Genomic DNA, 25,215 nt, shown 5'->3' with positions numbered 1-25,215 from the left:
TGACAAACTCTTTCCCATGTAGTACTTAGAGCAAGTTAGAGTCTGCTGATGAAGTACATAAAGCTAATTATGTGAGCAGGGCAGTCAGCTGATCACTCAAAATGCAGATACAAGAAGGGAACTCTAAGCCCCTCAAACCAGAAAACAGAAGGTGCAGTCTGAGCATCCTGTTACCTCACTGCACAATCACAAGCTAATACTGGGACCCACATCCCACAGCTGTGGGCCTTTGATGGATTTTATTGGGGCAGACACAGGGAAAGCTTCCATATAGTGCATTTAAAATTCCAAAGGAAAATACATGAAGTTAAGTATTCTAAGGTGTTTAAATTGGAAGTTTATGTTTACGCAATTGTTTCTTTCCACTCCAAATCATAATGGTTTCAACTTTAACATGACTAGTCAGTCTAGTCAGTCACTTTTCTCAGATTTTGCAGAATACATTCACACTCCTCTTAGACAGAAGTATCTCAATTTTTCAGTTCTAGTAAATTTAGACTGTAATCAAGCAACAAGTTTTTAGACATAAAAAAGTCCCTTTTTTCTAAATAAAGAATAATGGTTTAAAATATCAGGCATTTTTTGAAATGTAGTACACCAGAGCTTGGGCTAAATTTGAAATTTCAGGTAACCTTGAACAAAAATGTTAGTGAACAAATCTATCTGTGCCACAGAACAGATCTGTGGAGTACTGGTAGCAGTACCAGGAGCTGATCCTCAGCCTGCACTTTCCCAGAGCTACCCCTTCAGTCTCAACACAAAATTGGGCAGGACCTCATAGGAGGAGAGTCCCGTTACGACTGATCCTGATTAGCAGCAGGTGGTAGGACTGTCACTGTTGGCATTGGCAAAGAGCAGTCTGGCTGATACCCACAATCCTGGGATGGAACTCCAGGAAAAAAGACCCAAGGACAAGCAGACAAGTACTGAGCACTGTGTCCTGTCTCACCATGGGAATAGAGCACAGTCCCACCACTCCAAATCCACTTAATTGAGTCAACCTGAATATGAGACGTATTGCCAAAATGTCAACCAAGGAGCAGGGCACAGGCTCCATGCACATCCAGGCTAGCTGCTTTTAGAGGAGTCACAGGAAGGGGAAAAATATGGTGAAGAGCAAAGCTGTTCCATTAACAAACTTCCCCTCAGCACAGACATCATGTCTCCTTACTCTAAACAAGTGGGTTTTACTCCCCAGACAGAGACACTAGCTGGGACTTCTGAAAAGAAACGTGTTTAGGCAGAACTAGCACCACAAGACATCTGGCAGAGGAGAGAAAAACAAGAACAGGATCTCACCTTAAAGGATTACTGTTTACCCTAAAACATTCTGTCCCTAAAATAAACCAGTGTTTTCCTCTCACCTAGCCATAGTCATTGGTTTTTTAGTAACCTACAGTATGTCATAATTTTGAAATGAACCCCTTGATTTACAACATTAGCAGCTCCTCTATTTATAACAAATGCACACTTGCAAGGTGTTATCAACTACTTTTGTCTCCTTGACGTACAGAGATGATGCTTAAATAGAAAACTGTGTTATGTGTGTTTGAAGTCATCTAAAGCTAGATAATTTTGCATTTTTCTACCCTACTGAGCTAGGAAATTAACAGTAAAACTTTTTCTTGCCCTCTAGGAGACCTGATTTAGTCAAAGACATGATCTCAGGTAGTAACTACAGAATCAGCTATTTATTTAATTAAAAAAAATTGTTCTTCCAGCAGACAGTGAAGGGAAGAAATAATATGTCATGCTAAGATTCCTGAGCCAGTACTTCTCCCCTACATCCTTTCTGTACATGCCGAAGTGCACTGCTGCTCTGTATTAAATAAGTTGTGGTAGAATGGAAAGCAACTAATTTGTGCTCCCTGGGTGCTGGGCAACTAATTTAACTCTTGCTGGCACATAGACTATAAATAGAAAAATATGGTACAGTTTCATATAGATAGCATTTCTGTGAATGTTAATAAATCAACAGTAAGGAAACAGTTTTTCTTCCTACCCGCTTGCCCCATGAACAGGAGTCATGCTGTCTTTAATCCAAAGCAAGCAGGTGATATTAGGTGCCACCTTGTGCAATGACTTACCAAGGGCTGGCACCTTAAACACCAGGTGTGCCCTCACCTGCTTGGCAACATACCTTCTCCTTCCCTCACCCACATCCAGGAGGAAGCACTATCCTTTTGGAGCTAAAGAAAAATAAAAGACTTCCAGGCCAGAGAGCTGTGCATGTCATCACAGAAGCCACATGAGAGAGATGACCTTTGGGAGGGTCTCACATGGAGGTGGAGGGAAGCTACACAACAGCTTCCATGAGTTATCTAACTTGGCAGCAAGAGCAAAGTTATAGGTGCTGTTTTCCACCAGCTGATGGGCTGAGCTCATCTCTACATGAATTCGTACAAGCAGAACACTTCCCCTGGGTAATTTTCATACACATCAAAACTGATCTTGTAATGTGCACAAGCTGGTCACAGCATCCTGATCCCAACACTAAACAATGCTACCTTCCTCAGCTGAGTCAGCTGAAACCAAATGCTTCCATGTCCTTCCAGTGACTGGAATGTGGTTTCAGTTTTTATGGGCTTAATGTACAAAGATAATATAAAAATACACCACAATACATAAATGAAATAAATTTCTTTTAAGAGAACTGAAGATTCAGATGTAAATTTCTATGCCCAAGATTATTAATGGTTCTTCCACAGTTTTTTAAACAGAAATCAATTGATTCAAATTCAGCAGCTTGGAGGATTTTGCTTTCAGATTTGTATGAACCTGTATACACGCATTGTGTTCAAGGATAGTGCGGTACCTACAGATGCCATTTTTTTCAGATTCCCACCTGAAACTGCTAAACAATATTACTTGCAGAGACATAGTTTAGATCTAATCAGATATCAGGTAATTCTGTCCTTAACATAGGGTTTATGTAAATGAAGACTAAAAGATTACAACACCAGTTAACAGGAGAAGTTTTCCAAAGGCATAAATGTAGGGTAAAAGCACAAAGTGAAAGAGGTTGACTAACCTCAACGTAAAGTTTATTTTAACCAAAAATGAGTGATCAGTTCAACAACATAACAAGTAAAACAAGATCCAAGCATGTTTGGGGGTATTGGAAAACTTAAAAAGTCCCTGCTGACATTAGTCTTTTGCATTTCAATCACCCCATGTAAAGGGGAAAGAGAAAATCCTTAGGGTTTTGAACTATATTAATTGTATTTATTTTAATTAATTTCAAATTAATACAAACAGTGAAAGATTATGGAGCCTGCAGCATCTTGTCTCCTCTGCTGCTTCATGTCACCTGGTGGCCCTATCTGCACCCCTCCTGGGCTGATACCGCTTGCTTTGATACTGACACAGCTCAGGCTCAATCCAGTCTTCAAAGAAAAATGGGCACGAAAATCCCTCAATCCCCCTTTCTGCTCTGAGCCCAGGGCATGCACACATTTCCCAGGGACTGTACAATCCAGTGGGTATTATTTTGTACTTAATAAAATTAACAGCCTTTACAGAAAATAGGATTTGGAATGACATTTCTGCCACGGAATCCCTCAAAGTCTGGTAGATGTACTACGATATTAGTCCTGATCCCCTTCATATCACTGGTGTTATTTGCTCAAATTTCTAAACTAAATTTATCATACTGAATATTAAGAAGCAGAAGAAAAGGAGATGAGAAAGACTATATCTGTTGTTTGTCCTGTTCTTCTTTGGCTGCCATTTACTTGCCAAACACAGTTCACTCTGTTTATTTACTGTTACAGCTTGTAAAACAGGATCTTCCAGGTAAAAACAAAATGCAAGAAAGAATGCCTCAGATTCCCTCTTAATGGAATTTTCTCTGTAGCAGGGAAAACAACCTCCTCAATATTCAGGCCCTAATCATATTTTAAATAGTTGTTAGAATTCAATGATTGCTAATTAATATTTAATACTTATTATTAATATTTTTTTTAAAACTTCACAAGGCAATCAAGATACCAAACCGAGGTCAGTGGTGCAAAAGAGATTAGCAAGTACTGCACAGATTTCATTAGTCCTGAACTATATGGAACCTGCAGTCTGGACAATCCTGGAACATATCTGTTTAATATCCCTCCAGAAGGAGGGGCACTTTGGGGACTCACGGTTAGTTGTCCTGCTCTGGTCGCTCTGAGCGCTGTCGTTTGACTGGTTGCTGGAGACAGAGGACACACTTGAGCTCCTGACAAAACCAAATGCAGCAAGCTTAGCTGCTGGCAACCGGGAATAACCTGGCGGACGAAGTCCAGATGGGCAGGGCTTGGGGAGATTTGATTTTGCAGCACTTGGACATGATCCTTTCTTAAGATCAACTGAAAGAAGGAAAAAGAGAGAAATCTTTGTTAAGTAAATTAACTAGAGACACCATTACCTGTATCTCCCAGTTACATAAAGGCAATATTAAGACTGAGTACAATGGCTGATCAAACTGCAGTGATGTCTTATTCTTTACTGCATTGAAAAGACATTTGGAGGAAAAAATCACAGGTCACAGTCATTTTTAAAAGGTGAAATGTGCCAAGTACCCATGGGGCATAACTCAAACTTCCAGCAAAGTAACATAGTTCAATACTGCTATGAATTTCTTTTAATGTCATCTTCTTCGATGCTGTATCCTTTTCTAATTTTACATTTATCATGTGCCAATTAGAAAAAAACCTCACAAAGACAAACACACCAAGCGTAACTTCCAATTTTGGAAAGTATTGTAGACCAGCAACAATTCTCTTCAAGGACACAGGACTTCTTTGCATTGCATCAAAGAAAACACTTCTTTGAAGCTTTTCTTTTAAATTCCACTAGCAAAAAAAAACATTCCCTTTTCTTGCAGCAAGTCTGGGAACAAGGGCAGACCTGTAAAGTCCTACTTTTTTAACATACCACTGGCCATTTCCACTGGTGGACTTCTCCTTGCTGAGACATCAGCCCACGTGAGTGACATCCACCAAGGCTCAGATAAGTACAAGCAGGTTTACAACACCTGAAGTTAGACCACAACAGCAGCTCAGCTGTGATGTCTGCCTGTGATTACTCATCTGTCTTCAATTTCTGTCCTAACCTGTATGCTGCTGCTTCTCCTCAGGGAAACTTTTCTAGGCAAATACAGAACACAGGTTCACAAATGTTCCTCTTTTCCTTCACAGGCCAAGGGTCCATGATCATGGCAGTCTTGCCTTCAAGGTCAAGCACCAAATATTAGAGTTTGCTTTTGGTTACAAAGTCTGGATACCAAGTGACTCCCTGACCTCAAGTGTACATAAATTTGGACAGACCTTTTCTTCCTAGATTTGAGAATACCAGATTCCTGTTCCCTGTAGAATCCTGTGCAACAAAAGTACATATTTTTAAAAAAAATTAACAACAATCTCCAAAACCTGATGCTACAGTGTTTAATCGGGACCAGTGGGAAAGGAAACAAGGCAGCATAAAAAGCCATCAATATATTCTGCCAGAAAAGGCCATGAAGTCACCCTTTCTCCATTCTTATTCGGTGAACACTATTTGTACACTAGCCCAACACAAACTTCAAAGGAAGAAATGAACATTCATAATATAAAGAAAAATACAAATTAACTGCACAGTAAGAATATGGTCATATTATTACAGCATTTAATTCTTTTGTAAACTATGTAGGTCACAGCCTTATTAAATTTAATGAAGCATTTCACTTTCAGAAGACTTTAGAGAAAACAAGACTAACTCCTTGGAGCAGAAAAATGTTACAGGGATTTTGAAAGATATTGGTGTACCTCATCACAATACTAATGCTAAGCTTTGTTTAACATAACTAAGCCCTTCCTTTTGAAACAGAAATAGGTGTAACACCAAGCTAAAAAGAGTTTTGTTCTCCTGTAAAACACATTACTGTAAAGATGTAAAGAATCGCTCCTCGCTCAATGAATAAAACAATTTATATACTCTAGGCTTTTAAAAATGCATTTTTGCACCCACTTTTCCCAGGTTGAGCCCCTTCTTAAGACTCAAGGAGATGGATGTCTGCAGCAGCTTTGCCAGCCCAGAGAAGTACATGCTGCACAGACTAACCCAAATGAAAATAACAAATATCTATAGCAAGTAATAAAAGACTGCTAAAATCCCCATTCACTTTACTGGTACCAGCAGATGCAATTTTGGACTATGATCCTGAATGTGGTTTCATTGTGAAGAGGGGCTCAGAGGTAGCCATGGGTTCCAGGTGCAGGTGCAGGGCAGAGCAAGCACATTTGCACAGAGAAGAGAGAGGCAGAGATGCTCACCATCAGTTTACTGCCACGTTTGTGCAGTGCTGCTTTGACAGTGGTCTGCTACAGCTGATTTATGGCCAGCTGCGAAGCACCCTGACTTCCTACAAAGCCAAGACCTCTTCCCTACCCTCTGCAAAATATTCCATGTGCTGCAGCAATCACAGGACCAAGCCCAGGCACTCTCCTGATCTGAAACCAAGACAAGTACTCATGGTAAGCAGCTGCACGTGCAAGGAACCTGCCCAGCTCAGTGGCACCGGGGAGAAGGTATGGGGCTGTCTCTCATGGGTTTTGCAAGTTTCCAAAAAATGCACCTGGACAACATAAGCTGAGATTTCTTTTTCTTAAGCATCTCTGAAAATCGAGGTGGAGGAAGAGATACTTCCATTTTACAGCGACAAACTATAAATATCAGACTGCAACCAAATAGGGGAAATTCCACTGGGGCAGTGGGATAAACTTAGAAATGGCTTTATCCAAAAAGCAGTTCAAACGTGCTTGGCCTAGGGCAGTGTGGTTCACCTGAGACTCCCAGGTCCCCAGCTCAACCACAGGGATGCCCACATCAAATCCCCAGACTGACTGTTCTCTGCAGTCTGTGACCAAGCACCGTGAGTATCACTGAAGAAGAATTTCCTTAAAACCAGAAGGGTTTTGGTGACAAACTGCCCAACCATCTTTACCTTTTCTTCAAAGTCATTCTTCCAGACTTGGGCAGAGGATTCAGTGGTTTTTTCTCATACTTTTTTTGTTTCTAGTTTATGACTTCAATTCCAATTCCCCCTGAACTAACAATACTTTGTATCTTGAACTCATCATCATCCTTAAATTATTTTTCACCTCTCTTCTTTGTAATCCAGTTCTTCTGTACCATGAGGACCTGAGGGCAGGACATTATCCTCATTAGGGATGCATTCAAATCCTTAAAACTAAGTAATTTTGTGTATTCTTTCTCATTAAAATACATGAGACATCAGCCTATTGCATGTATTTTCTGTTCTAAACTCCATTAGGTTTTCTCATGCATGTTTTTGTTTTATTTCTGTTCCTTAAAAGTATATAAGTACTCCTGCAAACAAGGTCTGGGAGTTCAAAACAAAAGTAATTTTAATGAGCAGCTTTTATTTTAATAAAAATCTGCCAAAATAAGCTTAAAAATCTTTCTAGTTGTCTCACTGCCTGAAGGTAATTATAGAATTAAGTATTGTTGTCAGGATGCACACAAGTGATTTTCTGTGACACTTCAAGCTGTTCCCATCCAGAAACATAAAAACATTTTGAGTTAGGGACTGATTGACACAAACTAGATGTGCCTGGGGAGACTTAATAAAAGTCACTTCACTTCTTACGCGTCCCCACTGCACAAGAATTGCATCTTCATGCATGGGTAAAAAGCAACTTTCATGTAACTTCTCTGTGGAATTTGAAATGCATTTTAGCTGAAATGAATGAAAAATTAAAGAAATGCGTTATACAGAAATATTCTTGTGAAAAAGAGTAGCAATTCAAGACTTTAAAACTTCATAATTCAGGGATCCTTGGCAAGTCTTTGTTATCTCGTTGTAGGGATTTTTGGTTTTCTTTGCTTTCTTTTTTATTTTTTTTATTTTTTACCAGTGTTTCTGTTAAAACTTTAATCATTAGATGTCATTTTCTCTCACTGATGATCTGAACATCTCTATTCTCATTTCATACTGGGAAATCTGGGGTAAAGAACTTATCTCCGATGTCACCACATCAGTCAGAGATAATACAAGCTGAATAAACCCAGCTCAGAGTTAACCCAAACACTGATATCTTTGCAGATTAAAAACAACGCACACAAGTGGAAACCTATTTTGCTGCCACTACCTTTGTGGTTTCCCTGTATAGATATAACTTCTCTCCAAACAAGACCCGAGGAAAGGGGCTTTAAAACAGAGGCTTTAGTGATTTACACCTAAACAGCAGTGAGCCCAGCTGCTGGATGGTCTCTTATCCAAATACTGTCAAGCCTGGGACAGTTCAGTACCAAAGTTGTCACTGCTGAACGCTGATTAATTTCTGATGGGTCAGTCCACCATCATATGGTAGCAAATGCTCACCTCCTCATGATTCAGATTTAAAAGTACCAAAACCCTGCTCTGTGCCTTCCCAGCTCCCAGACAAACCAAGGCTGGTTAGCACATTCTCAACACGCCAAGAACTCGTCATCTCACAACTCATTCAAGCTGCAAGTGTCCGTGTTCTCTTGGCAGCTAATGTGAAAAGCATAGCATCCCTCAAAAACTTGCAGCACAGGAATCATCCGTGCATGATTCTCACTCATTGCATTTTCCACTGGCAGCCCAGAGCAGCCAGAACACTTCTCTGCACTGGAGCTGCATCTCATCTGTCTAGCTGCTGCTCAGAAGGGCTGTGGATGTCCACACAGAGACAGTGCTTGGCTCTCACCGGGAAGGAGACAAGGCAGGAAGAATTTGCCTGCTCCTATACCCCGATTGCTCCACATACTGTTCTCATGGATGACAGCTTGGTGCAACTGTCATATAGACAACCCTTCTAATATGGAGGGGTTTAGTACCTGGAGCAGAGAGGTGGCAGATGGCGATGTCTCAAGTAAGATGACAATGCACTCAAAAAAACTCATGAGGAAGTGCATCCCTTTGAATTTATTTTTTTTTTTTAATGAAATACAGTCAGATTGCTTTCTCAAAGAAATCAGAGAGTGTCAACTGAAAACTCTGCAGGTTAGTGGAGGACAGAAATTTTCCTCTCTCAACTATTCCCTTGTCCCTCTATCCTTAAACAGTTAAGAAGCTTACCAGTTCAAACCCAAGCACCTCAGACTGCAAGTACAGACTAAGCTGGAGTAGCAGTAAGGCAACATTTCAAGAAGTAACCTCAAAACCTCTTTTCTATCATCAAATCTAATTTACATGTTCAATTAATAGGTCACTATTAGGTTGTTTGTTCCTGAGAATAAACATGAAAATAAAGATTTTCTGCTGGGAGAAAGCTGTAGACATGTTGTGGCATTTGAGATGAAATACATCATACATATGCAAAGACACAAATAAATGCATATATCTGTGTCTGTCCAAGGAATGAGGAATATTGCAGTCCTGATTTATGGGTAAATTCTATCTTCAATGAAAGTTGACTTGCTTAGAAATGAGACGAGCAGCTAGACCCTTGGGACTGACAAGTTTAATACACAGAGAGGTGATAAGCAAGTAACATTTCATTAACTCACTCTTTGAGAAAAAAATACCCTAAACACTACTGAAAAATGTAGAATTAAGTTAAATTAATGAGCATAATTAAAGTGAAGTTTTAATGATGAGATCTCTGTTATACTTTTCAAAATCAGACATTAATTCCATCAAAATAATCAGCTAATTAATGCAAATCCTAACACACTTGCTTCAAGAAGTCTTTATTACCAAGGAAAATATATTAATATTTTACATATTATAGACACAGTATGCTTCAATGCTTGTTTTGAATTACAAGTTTCCCATTGAAAGAGTAGAGTCTATTTACATAAAATAAACAAATATTAAGCTTTCAGAGACTCTATGGAACCTATAAGTATGTCAAAATTCAATGACTTCCTATTTTACCCACTTTGCAAAACACTTTTTCTTACAGCCAGCCTGCTTGTCTGACCCACCTGAGGCAAAGCACCACCAAGGAGCAGAACTGCTTAATAAGGCATGTGCAGCCAATGCCACTACATGCCCTGTATCATACTGATGAAGAAGGATCACTGATCCAACCACAATTTCGGCATCACACTTAGAGATCACACTTGAGACAGCGCTCAACATTATTTTACTTTCTACTTGGCATAATGTAAAACTAACAAAACCCTTAATGCACGTATAATACTTGCAGTCCATCACAGCAGTTCAGGGATTTAATTATCAATTATTTCAGTCAGTTTTATGAGGATTAGTATTATATATGGGCCAAACCACTCAGCTTATCAGTGCTGCTTAACCAGACTGCTGCATTATGAATGGTATGGCAAAGGGGAATAGAATCCTCATTATGAGGCACTGCTGCTGTCCTCGATACTGTGCCACAGCGATTTCAGTTTGAAAGCCTCCGCGGTACCGCACACTCTGTCACGGGATAGCAACTGGCTAGATCCTTCTGTTTCCATTACCTCAGGGTAGGACTGAGATCACTAGAATTGGAAACTGGATTAAAAGCTCAGGATCAAGCTGCAAGAGATGCTGATTAGCAGTCTTGAAGGCAAGCCTGGTGTCCCTGACAGAAAAATACCTCTAGACCCGAGCTGCTTTTGTGGAAGTTACCCAAGCTCTCACACCCCACGACACCCATGAGCAAGTCTTATTGACTCTGCATCCCAAATGCTGACCATGTTCATGGATGTCATTTGCTCATGTTTGCAAATATGACTCCATCAAAGCTGTCTTTAATCCTGTTTTTCAAATAGTGCAGCAGAACCAATGATGCAGAGCAAATATACTGCATTTGCAGTATATATCTACATACTACACCTAAAAGCCAAATTAAGGGAAAGTGTTTGAAAATGGTGTTCGGTATCTTAACACAGATGGCTAAAAGGTGTCTGGCCCTACTATGAGCCCCTCTAATTAACACCCCAACAGCTCTGGCATGCCAGGGGTTGCTGTCCCATCCATTCCCTCCATGATCAACAACAACCCATCTCTGGTCTGCATGTGTGCTCTGCTGTGGATACAGGCAGAGAAATCAGTTCTCTGATGCCTCTGCACTCCCACCAGCCTTGTCATATCTTCTGCCACCTCAGCCTCTTTCATGAGCAATTAATTCTTCTTAAAAGGAAATATTAAAGACAAAAAGTCTGGTAAGCTGACCTATGAAGTTATACATTGCTGAGAGAAAGATCATTTGAAGCATACAAGGAAACAGGCTTTAGTCTAGGGAAGGGTGATTATAAGAAAATCTTGAATAGATAATTGTGAAAAAAAAATCAAAAATAAATTAACGCATAGAAACCAACATAAGATTTCAGAAGTACACAAAAGATAAGTAAGAGGAAGTATCGAACCAAAGGAGAGCAATGAAAAGTACTTTGCAACAGAATAAGGTACTGCAGAAAAATTAAACACATTCTTCATCTCACAAGGAAAATGGTAGGTGAGATGCCAGAAGTGAAAACAATGTGTCCTGGGGTGGACAGTGAAAAACTGGAGACATAAGCAACCTCTCCAGAACAAGTCTTGTGTAATTTAAAATCCATAAAAACACTCAGAGCCCAAAGACCAGATGAGACACACTTTGGGGTCCTGAAAGAGATGACAGGCAGGTTATTGGACTACCAGGAGTTATCTTTAGTACCCTTTCTGAAACAGCAAGGTATCAATGGACTAGAGAGAAACAAGCAAAATTACAGGAAGGAAATTATGGAGAGCTATGAATTAAATTTTACCTTCAAAGCAGATAAGATCCAAAAAATAATCAGTGATAAAAAAGTAATTGATTTTTTAAAATTTTAAAAATAACAAAAAAAACCCCTTTCAAGAAATAGGAAACTGTTATGAAATACAACCTGAGAGGAATAGAATCACAGTAACAGCTTGTGCATTTTATTTACACATACTTCTCATGATCTGGCTTTTTAAAAGGCAGTACTACAGACAAAAAATGGGACTGATAAGCTGATCCTGTTTAGATTTTACGATGTCACATAACATAAGAAGACAGTAAATTAATACATGGAAGACAAGCTCCTGTAAGGAAAAGTCATGTCTGCTAGTATCAATGATGCAGGATAATGTGGATAATGGATGGGTGATGGATGAACAAAACTGAAGGCAGCGTTCATTTCTGAGGATCAGAAAAAAAACATTCATTTGATAACAGGCCCTGTTTGAATTTTCTCTCGTATCTATCTCCCAAACTGGTTCCTATAACACAAGGGCTTATCCTACTCATATCCTGAACTCACAGCCTCTTGCAGTTTCATTTAAATGGAAATTATGATCCAATTACTCTCTGCACTTGTATTCCCCTGTTCAGGGCTGACTGAGCTCAAGTCACAGGGCTGAACTGGTATTTACAACCCAGCCTGCGATCTCGGGGTGTCTCAGAAGTCACGTACAGCTGAGTTAGGGCAGCTTCTGCTAATGGCATCAGCACAGGTAAACTCCAGACGCAGGGTCAGATAGTGAAGGAGACTGGCAAGAGGCACTGTACTACAGAGAACCTTGATTTTCTGATAAACTCCAAATCCTGTCAACCTGCATTGCACTGCAGCAGTCCTGCTTTCAGAGGCTCCAAGATCTCATACTGAAGGTTTTTATAAACAGTTTTTCATGAACAGGTTAAATACGCACACATCAGAAGGCAGCCCATCCTGGGGCAAGAGGAGGGATTATATCACCTTAAGTCATTAACTAACTTTTGCCCTTATGACTATTTTAAAAAATCTCTGCAGTATTCTAGGCTGTTAAGCAGCTACTACACTTCACTCTGGCAGTGAGTGATTTTCAGTTGTCTCTGAACTTGTTCCTGTTGAAATGTGCATTTTTTAAACCTCCGCACTTTCCCAGGCTACTAAGGAGTATCCTGTAGAAGTAATTACTGTCTCTTTTTTGTGACATTGTACACTTCTCTTTCCAGCTCTTCTTGTGCTTTTCCCTCCCTGTAATTCTGCCCAGGGTCACGCTGAGCTGGGCAATAGCTAGGAAGAAAAAATGTATTAGAAGTGTTGTCTCCAAAGAGGTGTACACCAGGCCTTCAGAGAATCAAGATCTGTGCTGGCACATCTGAACACTGCCCAGGTTTTCAGAGCACAACATGGGGAATGTCAAATCCAGACTGAACAGTGGGGTTTCATGATGGAAGAAAATGTCCCATTATCTTTCCCAGAACAAAACCAAAGATTTTTCAGGCATTTACAACGTGGAGGAAGATAAAAAGGTGAAAAATGAGAATTATTGTTGAAAACTCTCCTTTTTCTTTGGCAATGACCTGTTAAACAACCTTTGCACAAGTCCCAGACTCCCTTGCCAGCCTTGCTGCAGAATAAAAAGACACACCTCAAAGAGTGCTGCTGGAGATTTGTAGTATCAAGTCAAAGTGTTGCTCATTTTGTGATTTTTCTGCCTCAGGAAAAAAAAAAAAGGTACCTTATTGGTGACTTCAGTAAAGGGAAAGGAAAGAAAGTTCATACTTTACCTGAAGCATCAGGATGGTAGAGGCTGGGAGCACTCGTTATTTCTCCTTGCTGGTGGAGACAACTCCCTGAGGATCTTTGACTTGCAATGAGAATCCTGCTCTTGGCAGATGGCAACCTGGACACGGCACCCAGTCCTAACTGTGGCTTCAGGATCATGGCAGATCGATAAAAGCTTGGTGGTACCTCATAGTGAGTGTATGGTGCAGGACAATATTCATCCTTTGCAGGCCTTTCCCCAACCTGCAGAAAAATCATTAACACAGATACTACACAATAAAACAAGAAACCCAGACAAGATGCAGCTCCAAATTGTTTATAAAGGCTAGGTTTTCATCCTCGTGAATCTGGTCTTCGGAGCACCGCAAACTTTCAAAAAGTTACTATATGAATCACTCTTCAAAAATATCTATATTCTACTCTCAATATGCAGCTACACCCAAATAAAGAATTTATGCCTTCTCCAAAAGAAGATGGACAAATGGAAGACCTTCAATTAGTGAAAATGAGGGTACTGTTAAGTCACAAAATGTTATATTATTTACAGAGATAGATACACTGAGAAAGTGTGTAAGTGGAATTCTTATTAGAAGTTATTTAAAATATTCTTGCCCAGTTCTGGGAGAAGTTGGTTTTAACTTAGATAGCTAAAAATAAAGCTGGAGGTGTTTTAGGTACATTTTATCAGAGAAACTGTACTGCCAAATAATTTCTGTGAGAAAAATAGAACCCCCAGTATGTTCTCACTGCAAAATGTTCATTGTAATCTGTGCCCCTCGAGTTCCTGGAAAGAGATTTGGTTGTGGATGTGAGCACACTTCTCTAACTTTTGCTTTCAGAGGCCTGTTGAATATTCCAAATCAGAGCTATTAAAACCATCTTCCCATGTGAATTGGAGAAAAAACAATCAGATCTGCAAATACAAAACATTTACTATTTATCACAAATAAATGCTGCTCTGTTAAGATCAGTGACAAATCTCTCAGTGTTTTAATGGGCATTTACTGTAACAACAGCAGAATAAGTCCCAAGCTGAGAGTGTTTCCAGCTCATAGCTGGTTCATAGCACTGAATTTGCACTCAAGGAATGACCTGGTTCCATGATTCAGCCCTTGAATCTTTGTGCATTCCAGCTGGGCTCTGACTCCCACCTTTCTGTGCTGCTTCATGACCCAGGACAAGAGTTCAGAGTTTTCATCTCTCAGATTTGCAAGGAACTGTTTGCTCTTCTGAGTAGAGCCCAACATCTTCACCATTTTATTATAAAACGCAATATCATCATAATGTAGAAAGGACCCATGAATATTTTTACAGTCATCATATTTAGGCCATGGGAAAAGAAAAAAAAAGCATAGGAAATAGGAAATCTGAACTAAATTTGTTTAAAAATTAATCAAAAAGTGCCACAGGCTACCTGGGAAGAAATGTAACTGCCAATTAATTAACTCTGCTGTAAGTTATGATGCATATAATATGCCAAATCAATTTCTATTTAGCAATTATAAGCATTAGAATATGTGCTTCAACATTGGCTATAAAAGCTTTGATCCTAGCTCCTTCAAGAGCTTTAATCCTAATTTAGCAAATCTTTAATATGCTAAGAGACAAGATTGGCCTTAAACTATGAAATATAGAAGATTTGAGGCCTTTCCACAGGAACTAAGAGAGCAGATGCAACAAACATTGAGCTTTATAGTTTTGCCCTATATTTTTATCTCTGTTTGCAGTCCTATTTCCTGCCATTAGATCTTCTTCTTTCCTTTTTTATTATACTCCTGTGACCTATTTTAAGTTAGGATGCAGTTTTTTGCTGTATAATATGAATTATTCTATAGGCTTGGACTGCACGTCTGGCTTCTTACTTTCAGCTTCTAGATATGAGATTGTTTTTCTGGATAAACCTCAGTTATCTTCTCTCTCCTTGATAAATTTATTTCTATCAGATTACACTATGCATACTATCATTTTATATTTAAATGAAAGTTAAACACCAATGCCAAATATTTCAGTATAAGGAAAAGAGAAAATCTTCAAATCTAGAAAATAAGCATTTTTTATAAACTGGGTCAGTTTATTCAAATCTTCTCTCACCCCATTTATTTTTCTTTATTGACAGTACACCAGGAGTAACAGAGAAAGGCAACAAACATGGACACAAAACCAGTCAATCACAAGCATAAAACCTTTTCTCAGGCTGAGAGAAGTGAGAAGGACTTAGAATAGAATCATTTAGATTGGAAAAGACCATTAAGATAATCAAGTCCATCTGAATTTGCCCAAATATCTCTTAAGAATTAAATGCTATTTCTTGAACATCCCAGTTTTGAAGGACATAAACTTGTTATAAAGATACACTATTTTTTCCTTTATATTTAACTTGAAATCATGAAATAAAATTAAACTGGTCTCCATAGAATTGTATAAAATTATTGCCATTTTAAAGCTGTTCAGAAAGATACGATCCCTGTTAGCACCCTGTACTAGATTTTTGTATGAGGGGCTTCCAGGGAAATGATCTGTTGCACCTGTCCACCAAGAAGGTCAGCCCAGAGTTTTCTTCTGTGGTGCTGTCTGCTCGTTCCCCACACATCCATGAATGAATTTGTTAAAATCAGCCAGAAAAGCCTGCAACAAATACTTTGAGCATACAGGAATTTCCAGAGGCTGGGTATTCCTGAGCAGAGCTGGCAGCATGGCCAGCAGGTATGGATGCCCAACACTCCTTCACCGTACTTTGTTTATAACATCATCAAACATTTTTGCCTGGAGGAAAAATTTGCTTGTCAAGTGCCTGCTTCAGGCAACTCTTTGGGAAAAGAGTTGGCAGCATCAGTTCAGGCAGTTCAAATAGCAGGATCAAGGGGAGAAACTTTTGGTTTGACTATATATAAAACAACTCCCTTAACTCCTTTTTACCTCAGCAGGCTTTTTGTTTCAACAGATTTTAGTCCATCCTCTCTGGAGCACAATGATGTCTGTACTGGGGAGCAGACCCACAGGGGTGGCTGAATGGGGCTGGCACAGGCTTGGCAAGGCAGGCAGGAGAGCTGGTGATCAGCAGACCTCCGTGCAGACCCTCACCAGAGCAGGGCTCTTGGCAGCAGCCATAGAACAGTGAATAAAGTGGCTGGTGGGCACTCTCTGCCAGCGCACAGGCTGTACCCGTATGGGTAAACCCTCAGTCTGCAGACCAGGCTAGACACAACCTGAGTCCTGCTCATGCTAAAAACAGTCCTCAGCAGTGCTCAGAAACCTGCCCTTTGCTCACAGATGTGTCTGCTGATCCTACCTGATTAACTGAACCCCAGCTCTCACAGACACCTGTGGTCTTCAGAAGGTCATGATACCCTATAAGCAAACAGCCAGTGCACAGCCTGGGTCATTTTGGATTTCATTCCATTGCCATGCATTAAACAGTAATAACCTAGTTGCTATTATTTATTTCCCCTCACCTTACAAGGCGATTTTGAAGATATACTAATGATGGCTGGAATAGACAAGCTCCCAAAGATTTTAGTAATTCATCCCCTGGACATAAAATATAAGGGACAGAGCTGAAAACTGAAGTTGAGAGGAAAAGAACAGCAAGCACTATTCCTTCTGCATTTGTGATGAGAAATAACTATAATCTTTGCTCACTTCAGTAGGTTTCAGTTAATATGCCATAAGGGGCAATCTACACTCACAAGCAGTATCTTAATTTGGGTGTTTGCCAGGTTTTGACTGCCTACAGCGTCACTAAATTTTTTTTTCAGTGCTGTTCCTTGGATCTATATTGTATGTAGAATGAGGTAGGGAGTAAAATAGCCTTAATAACACCACAAGACACAAAGCCTAAAATCATATAAGGATATTTTTTAATGACTCACTCAAATAAAATCACTTGTGTTATTTTCAGTGTTTATGTGGAAAGCTTGGTTGTTGAGCTACTCAGGTTCCAAGCAGTGGATGCAAGAGCATGTGACAGACACAGCTTGCTCTTCCCTAGCCTTTCTCCACCTACCAATCCAGCTCATCCTTCCTCCACTGTGCTCACCTCCCAGTGGGGATTTTGGGAACCCAAGGCTCCTGCCCAGTTTAGCAAGGCAGAAACACAGTGAGATATCTGGAGCCAGAGGTGTCTAGGGGGATTTCCATCACATTTTGGCTGCTCAGGATGCCTCTCCAGGGAAAAAAAAGAAATATTTTTTGAGATGCAGGTCAGTGTAAGAAACAGCATTAAAATTAGTCAAAAGTAAATCTTCTTTTGTATTATATGTATAATCCAAAAGGAGCTCTGGTAGTCCCTAAACAGAATGGGATTAGTTTAGACCTCTAGTGCTCTGTCAACAAAAGCCTGCCAACTTTCCCATTAGGAAGGAAAAGTCTGTATGGGCAAATTACAATCATTTCTCATTTGGGAAGGAAAAAAAAATTCAATTCAGTATGTCTTTTTCTTTCTAAACATCCTTATTTATAATACTAGCAGGTGACCAATTTTCTGGAAAATATTGGAAGAGCACAGTGACAGCTTCCAGTAACAGCTAAGCTATCACAACGGGGTCAGTGCCAGAAACAGTTAGGTAAGTTTATTCCTAATGATCACACATTGTTTTAGGATTTATTTCTTATCTGAGGTTTGAGAACTAACTTCTGGCAGCAGCAAATAAGCAAATGATGACCACAAAAGCAGCTGTCTACGCTGCAGAAACTTACCTCCTGCAGAAACTTCTCGCTCATCGGACCAAAGTGATGACCCGGGGGCCTAATTCCTGACACTACTAGTCCAGAACCAAAGAGTCTTGGCTTCTGGAGGTCAGGTTTGAATTTGTCGTACAGGATGCTGGTGGGCTTCGCCTCCCCTGCGTGGGGCGCCTTCTGCTCGGCAGGGATGGGCACGCTGCACGCGGCGCCATCGAAGGGCAGCCCTGCCGGCGCGAACAAAGGGTCCAGCTGCTCCATGGAGCGAGGGCTTCTCCTAATGTACGTGATGATTTTAGGTCTCACAGGTTTGGGCCGGGGGATGGCAGGTTTCATCTCTACGCCTTCTTCCAGCTTTTCACTGCAGTCGCTGTCCACACTGGCCTTATCCGTGAGGGAGCCCTTGGGGTGGACCAGGATAGGTTTTGGGATGGCGCTGCTGCAAGCAGTCTTGATAGGCACTTTAGGGGATATGTTTAACAACTGTGTGCTGTCAATGGGAGGTAGGACTGAGGAGGGTGACAATTTGTCATCGTGAAGTGCATAAAGTTCCTTCAAATTAGTGTTTGATAGCGTGGGCTGACCATTAACATCTGGCGTTGGCACCGGGCTCACAGGAGTTGGGACACATAAAAAGACATCAGCCTTCGGTGGAATGTTACAGCTTGCTGGTGCTTCCTCTGGAGGATGTTTCTGTACATTAGCCATATCTTTACTTGGAACTGCAACATTTGAGGTTTCCACATCACTGCTGTGACTGTCAGGTTGTTGGCTTGACACTGTCTCTGCACTGTGCGCTCTGTGATTATCTGAAGGATCAGAAGCAGGCACAACAGCATCCTCGGTGCCTTCTTTGACTAGCATCAGTTTATTCTCATTAACTTTCAAGGGATTGCTGTCAGGTGGATTAATATCATGTAAAGGAGATATCTGTTCACCAACTGTTTCAGCACAACCTGTGTCAACTTCATGCAAATTTTTGTTTTTTCTCGGTGTCACTTTGATGCTGCATTTGTTATCACAAGTGAGTGGAAATATTGTCTCCATTTCCTCATCAGTAAAATATTCCTCACCAACCTGGCTGGTTGCCCTGTTGTCACTGTCATTGCTTCCTCTCCCTTCCCCACTGATGGTGATGTTATCATTTTGCAATTTATCATCAGGATGAGTTACTATGTGGCTTGACAATGGGTCCTCTACTCTATTACAAGTGTCTTGAAAATGGGATACTTGAAATTTTGACATGTCAGACCCAGAGCTTTTCTGTTCCTGCACTGCTGTATTTTCAGCCTTTGGACACCCCAGGAACTCTACCAGCATAATTCTCTCTGTCTTTTGTGGACATGTATTTTTATATTGTAGAGATGGTGCAGTCCTAAGCTCCAGTTTTTTACTTTTATCACCCTGACCTAATTGTGCTTCTGATTTACTAGCAACTTCATTGAGCTTAACAGCTGAATGTTGAGAATGAGAAGTATGCAGTGTGCTTTCAATGTTAACATTTGGTACATTTTCTGGTTTACTTGTTTTCTTGTTCCCTGAGGTAGATGGTTTGGAATAAAATACAGTATTTTCCTCTGAGGTATTGTCAAGTGGACAAAACACCATCCCAAGAAAATGATCCGTGGATGTTTTTTGGGATTTCTCTGTACTTCCTACCAAGTGGTGAGACCTGTCAATGGAGTCCAATGATGCAGAAAGCAGACGTTTGCATGACACGCGGCCAACGCCATCTTTTGCAAAGGTTTCGGGCTGAGGAGAAAATTTACTCGGTCTTCCCAAAGAAAGCCTTTTTATTCTCTCCACCTCCACAGTCCTGGACATTTTTCCCTTAGGAAAGTTCTGGGTGAAGTCAATATCACCTTTGGAGACAACCTCCAGGCTGGTATCATTTGTGCTACTTTTTAAATTGGACAGACTTTGTCCTCGGCTAATCCTGATATGCCTTGATATATCCTTAGAGTCGCTGGTCCTACAATCTTTCCCCGTTTCCCTGCTTGTGGTGGAAGGCAGCTTACTTTCCTGTGCACTGGTGTGACAGGTTTGAGAGCCTTTGAAGGTCAGAAATTTATTCTGCTCTGCAGGCAGATGAGTCACTTTCTCTGTTCCTCCAGAGTATATATTCCCACTCTCATCTGTCAAATCATGTTTCTTAACATTCCCGTCAGTGGTTCCAACTTTTGTTACAATTTGGTTGGCATTGGTATCCCCAACATTCACGATGCTTTCATTATTATTTCTTATTTCACTGCGGTTGTCCTGAAGCTGGGAATAACATGACTTGTTTGGAATTAGTGGAGCACTCATTTTGAAGCTTCAGGTGACTGCTTTCTTTTTTTTTTTTTTTTTTTTTTTGGCAGTTCTAATTAATGAGAAGGTATTTTTCCCTATCAGGTTAATTTTTATGCATGCTTCAGTTATATATTTAAATTAGAACTGATCAGTAGAAAATTCATCATCAGAAGGCTTGAAGTCTCTTCTCAGAGTCACATTTTTCTGCTGCTCAGTTGTCTCTTCTGCAGCTTCTGGACCTAGGAAATCTTTATGATGTGATGTAGAGATCTGCCAAGTTCCCTCTGAATGAGAGCCAGTTAATCCAGTCACCTAAGGGGGAAAAAATCCAATCACAAATAAAACAAAAAACCCAAACAGACAACATTACACTGATGTCAGGAATCATGCTAACTAAATCAAAGTTAAAATCAACAGCACTCCCAGGTATAATCCCAGCACAGAATGTTTTCAAACATTTTAAATGCTGTTTCAATCACAGCTTTGTTCCCAGCAAAGGTTCTTAGTGTAGCACAGATCTCTGACTTGAGAAGTTACACAGCAAAAACTGTCTTGGTTAGAGCAGTGGTTGCTACTGTTTTTCAGACACATAGGTTTACAATTGGAAAGAGGCAAAAATAGCCAGGTGAGGGTGGGATCCAGTCTTAAGGGTCTAAACACTTGCATATTGCTTCAACAATTATTATACCAAGAGTAGCTACTGAAGTATTTAAAGCATCATTGTATAGATTAGTCATAAATAATAAAATTCCAGATCCAGAGAAATTATTTTCTTTCCTTGCCTTGTAGAAATTACTGCCATTCGTGTGATTTCCCTTTGGACATCCCATGCCCTTGGACATTTCTTAACCAGATCTATAGATTCCAAGAAACCAAGAGCTATGGCTGGAGGCCTGCAAGGAAAAAAAATATTTTTTCTGAGACAGATGAATGTGTGTATTTTTAAATATAGAGGATTATACACCAATCCCAATACAGTGCATCTCCTTTTGGCTCTCTGTCACTTGTGGCTTCAGGAGTCCAGATTTTGTCCACTATCACCTCCAACAAGATGAAGGTGAGATTTCTGTCTATTCTATGCCTAAATTCACTCTCTGAGTGAACACACCCTGTGTGTTCATACCCTTCATAATAAAGAAACATGGGCACTGGAAATTGGAACATGCTCCACAGTTCCCAGAAACTGGAATTCAAAGCACTTGTGATGCTCCCAGCTGAGCTGGGTTTCTAGCTAGGGGTACTAATCAGAAGTGCTGAATAAGTCCAGTGCTCTGTCTACAGTGTCTGGGTGCCAGTCTGGGTCCCTGTGTTCACTGAAAGCATTTTCACATGCAGTGTGTAGAGGGGCCGTGCTGGTGTGCTTCAGAGACCAGACCAAGCACTTGGGCTTAATGCTGCTAGCACAAATTTATTAACGTGAAGGTCAGGAAAGACCTGGCCCCTCTCAAACGCAGGGCACTGCTCAGTATGCTGCCAGTTGAGACTAACCCCTTAAAGCTGACAATGATGGGCTCTATGCACTTGACATTTCGCTTTCATCTCTTCTTGTGACATCCAGTCTCAGATTTGGGATGTCAAAGACTTGAAGAATCCACTACATTCTTACCATTAATATCCATGCAATTATACAAAGGTATTTTCTTTTTTTGCAGAATATTGCCTGCTTAACTTTGTAGTGTGTTTTATGACTATCATTACAATAACTACACAGAATAATGGTTCTCTGATTGTAAATAATACAAGGTTCCATTCTGCTGCAGAACATACAGGACTCCTGCTAAATTAATATAAAAATATTTTCCTGTTAAGGAATACAAACTTTGGAGCTTGGTTCAGTCAATGTGTTGAACATTTGCATATTGTGATAGGCCCATTTGGAAGTAAGATAAGTGGTTTTGTGTTACATTTGGGACTTTAGATTTGATCGTTCTTCTGCACATAGCTGCTATTTAAGAAGCTTTCGCTTGTATTTTCCGCAAGATAGTTTATTTTCAGTGGCACTGTCCAGATTCAGCTTCACTATGCTCTTTGGAGTCACTGAGATGAAAAGACTCAGCTGTGTCTGGGTTCTGCTGGCTCTTCCCCTATTTTTTATTACTCACCTCTCTTGACTGATGTTGGCTGACATACACACATCTGAAGTCACTCCCTGCTGTGCAGGAATACTCTGAGATGAGAGGGAGATGAACCTCCTAACTCTTCAGATGTCTCCTCAGCACAGGAGAAGGGACTAAGAGGAGTCTCAAGCCCAACAAAGACAATACTACATCACTTAGCAGAATATCACTAGGGACTCTGGACAAGAAACACATCTGCAGTCTTAAAGACTGCACTTGGTATATAGGATTTATATGGATAAAATTTTCTTGATACCATATAATGTAAAAATATCTCTTCTGAAACACTGAGAGTAGAAAATTAAGCCATAGCTCTCCATTTCACAGCATCTTGGCAGGATGCAATAACTGTATTTGTGAAAAAAAACCAAAAAAAACCCCAACCAAAAAAACCCTTTACAAAGTGATGTGAACATGCTAGACAGTAGAACAAAACTAGATCCACCATACTATGTTTAGCTATGAATCCCACAGGGAGAAGAAAAGTTCAAGGAGTCAGAAACACAATTAAATACTTCTGTTTAATTCCAGCAGTATCAGGTTCCTTCTAAGATGTCTATCTCTTATGACAGTCTATTTTAAACCTGAGCTCATTTAATGATGATCTAGGAAAGCTGCCTACAAGAGTTTCTTCCCATCTGATATTGCAGTTCCTCCACTACACACCAAGTTACATTTGGCCAGCAGGTCTCACCCTAACCTCTGGAGACATCAGGAAGAAGAAGCTGAGCTGGATGATTTTTGCCCCAGGATGTGCAGCAGGGACTGCATCAGCAGAGCTCAAGTTTATAAAATAAAACTGGCTGGAAAAAGAAAGCAGCAGACCACTTTTGAATAGGAACAGAGGTGCTTTTTTGGTTAAAAAAGTAGTGTAGAAATATTGTTATCCTCAATAGGAATGGAAAAAAGAAAAACGGTGAAGAATTCCACACTATGGGTTGTTTATTCTGTTTTCAATTTGCCACTAAAATAGAACAGCAATAATAAAGAGATATGCAAAGGAATGATCAAAATACATGGACAAATAAAAATGGAAATAAAGAAATAAAACCTGAAACATGTTGAGAATTTGGCTTCCTCTATAAACATTTCCTAATGCAGGCTGTTACAGCTGCTTACCCATCCCAGCACTGAGAGTCTAAAACCAGAATATTTACAGCAAGATACACTAAAAACATCTGGATGTTCTGGTAACACTGCACACGGCTTAGACTGATTGCTTTTCCAGTACAATGTGTATGAGAAGCATCTGAACACTTCATTACCATCTGCCACTGAACTGATGCCTCTTGCTACTACCATAAAACAAAACAAAACAAAACAAAACAAAACAAAACAAAACAAAACCAAAAAACAATGGGTTTGTAAATTGCTGGGGCAGAGCCAGTAGTCTGAGAAAGGTCAGCTATGGGCCCACATCCCCCATCAGCTGCCCACTCCTGAAAGGTAAATTGTCTCAACCCAATGGGCTAGTGGGTCGTGCTGCCCAAGAAATAGGATTACACAGGCAGGCTGTTCATCTGGAGAAGAGAGGGTTCCAGGCAGACCTCATTGCAGTCTTTCAGTTCTTAAAGGGAGCTTAGAAAAAGTGGGGAGAATGATTTTTTACATGAGCAGATATTCATAGGAAAAGCAGAAACAGTTTTAAACTAAAAGAAGAGAGATTTACATCAGATATTAGGAAGAAATTCTTTATTGTGAGGGTAGTGAGGCACTGGAATAGGTTGCTCAGAGAAGTTGTGGAAGCTTCATTCTTGGAAGTGTGCAAGGCCAGGTTAGATAGGGCTTTAAACAATCTGATTTAGTGGAGAGTGTTCCTGCCCATGGCAGGGGGTTGGAACTAGAAAATCTTTAAGGTTCCATTCAACCCAAACCACTCTATGATTCTGTGATACAGGGGGAGAACCTGTGCACCAGCCCACCTGGCAATGACTCAGAGAGGAGTCAGGAGGTCTGATGGGGTCTGTCCTCACAAAAGGCAGCTATGACTGCTTGATCACAACTTGGTTCAAAGCACAAAGTGAGAAATCTCCAGGCATTTTCCTCAGAGGCTATCCTGATCAAGAGCTCCAGGTTCTTAAACTCCTGGAGCATCCTAGACAAGGGCTGAGCACAAACTCCAGCTCTGTTGCCCTCTGCACAAGCAGCACACATCCAAAGGGTGAGAGTCTTGGATGCATTACGACACCCACAGACAAACTCCTGCGGAAAAAGACCCCCAGGAAGAAATCCTGGCCCACGAGAAAGACACTGCTGTGGTCTGACCAGTGCAGTGATGCAGGGAGAGGGATGAAAGCAGATGAGGGATATATTTGTGTGAGCTGTGGAGAGTCAGGGACATGCGTGCGGAAGATATCGGGCTGTACGGTTAGAAAGGGCCCCTTTCCCTCTACAGTCGAAGCTGGGTGCCCCCTGCCCAGCATCTGGCCGCACCCAGCCGGACTGCCCAAGCTATAAAAACCCCTGTAACCCCTTAATAAACGCTATTTGCCGTCCACCACGTTGGTGTCTGTGAGCAGATGGACCGAGTGACCCTGGGCTTGGGTCACCGTGCCGTTCCTGAACCAGGTCGCCACGCCGAGTAAGGCAACAGTGAGCTGGGAAACAGATGTGATTTTTAGTCACTACAGAAAACTGGCACGAACAGATGCCTCCTGATAGGCACAGTTGTCCCAAG

At 40.6% G+C, this 25,215-nt stretch overlaps 1 protein-coding gene across 7 annotated transcripts in view; it reads right to left on the bottom strand.

The window, feature by feature from the left end:
• MTUS2 (microtubule associated scaffold protein 2) overlaps positions 1-25,215 on the bottom strand; it is a 271,182-nt gene that overhangs the window by 143,970 nt on the left and 101,997 nt on the right. For all 7 annotated transcript variants that reach the window (XM_033087045.1, XM_033087047.1, XM_033087051.1 and 4 more), the window contains 3 exons: positions 18,145-20,733; positions 13,452-13,692; positions 4,137-4,343 (listed from right to left, as the gene is read on the bottom strand). In XM_033087045.1, coding sequence (XP_032942936.1) covers positions 4,137-4,343; positions 13,452-13,692; positions 18,145-20,436 — 2,740 coding nt within the window. In that variant the 5' untranslated portion in view covers positions 20,437-20,733. The remainder of the gene's footprint in view (positions 1-4,136; positions 4,344-13,451; positions 13,693-18,144; positions 20,734-25,215) is intronic.

The sequence above is a fragment of the Catharus ustulatus genome, chromosome 2, assembly GCF_009819885.2.
Source record: "Catharus ustulatus isolate bCatUst1 chromosome 2, bCatUst1.pri.v2, whole genome shotgun sequence".
Classification (NCBI taxonomy): domain Eukaryota; kingdom Metazoa; phylum Chordata; class Aves; order Passeriformes; family Turdidae; genus Catharus; species Catharus ustulatus.
This window is presented reverse-complemented; position numbering and strand designations above follow the sequence as displayed.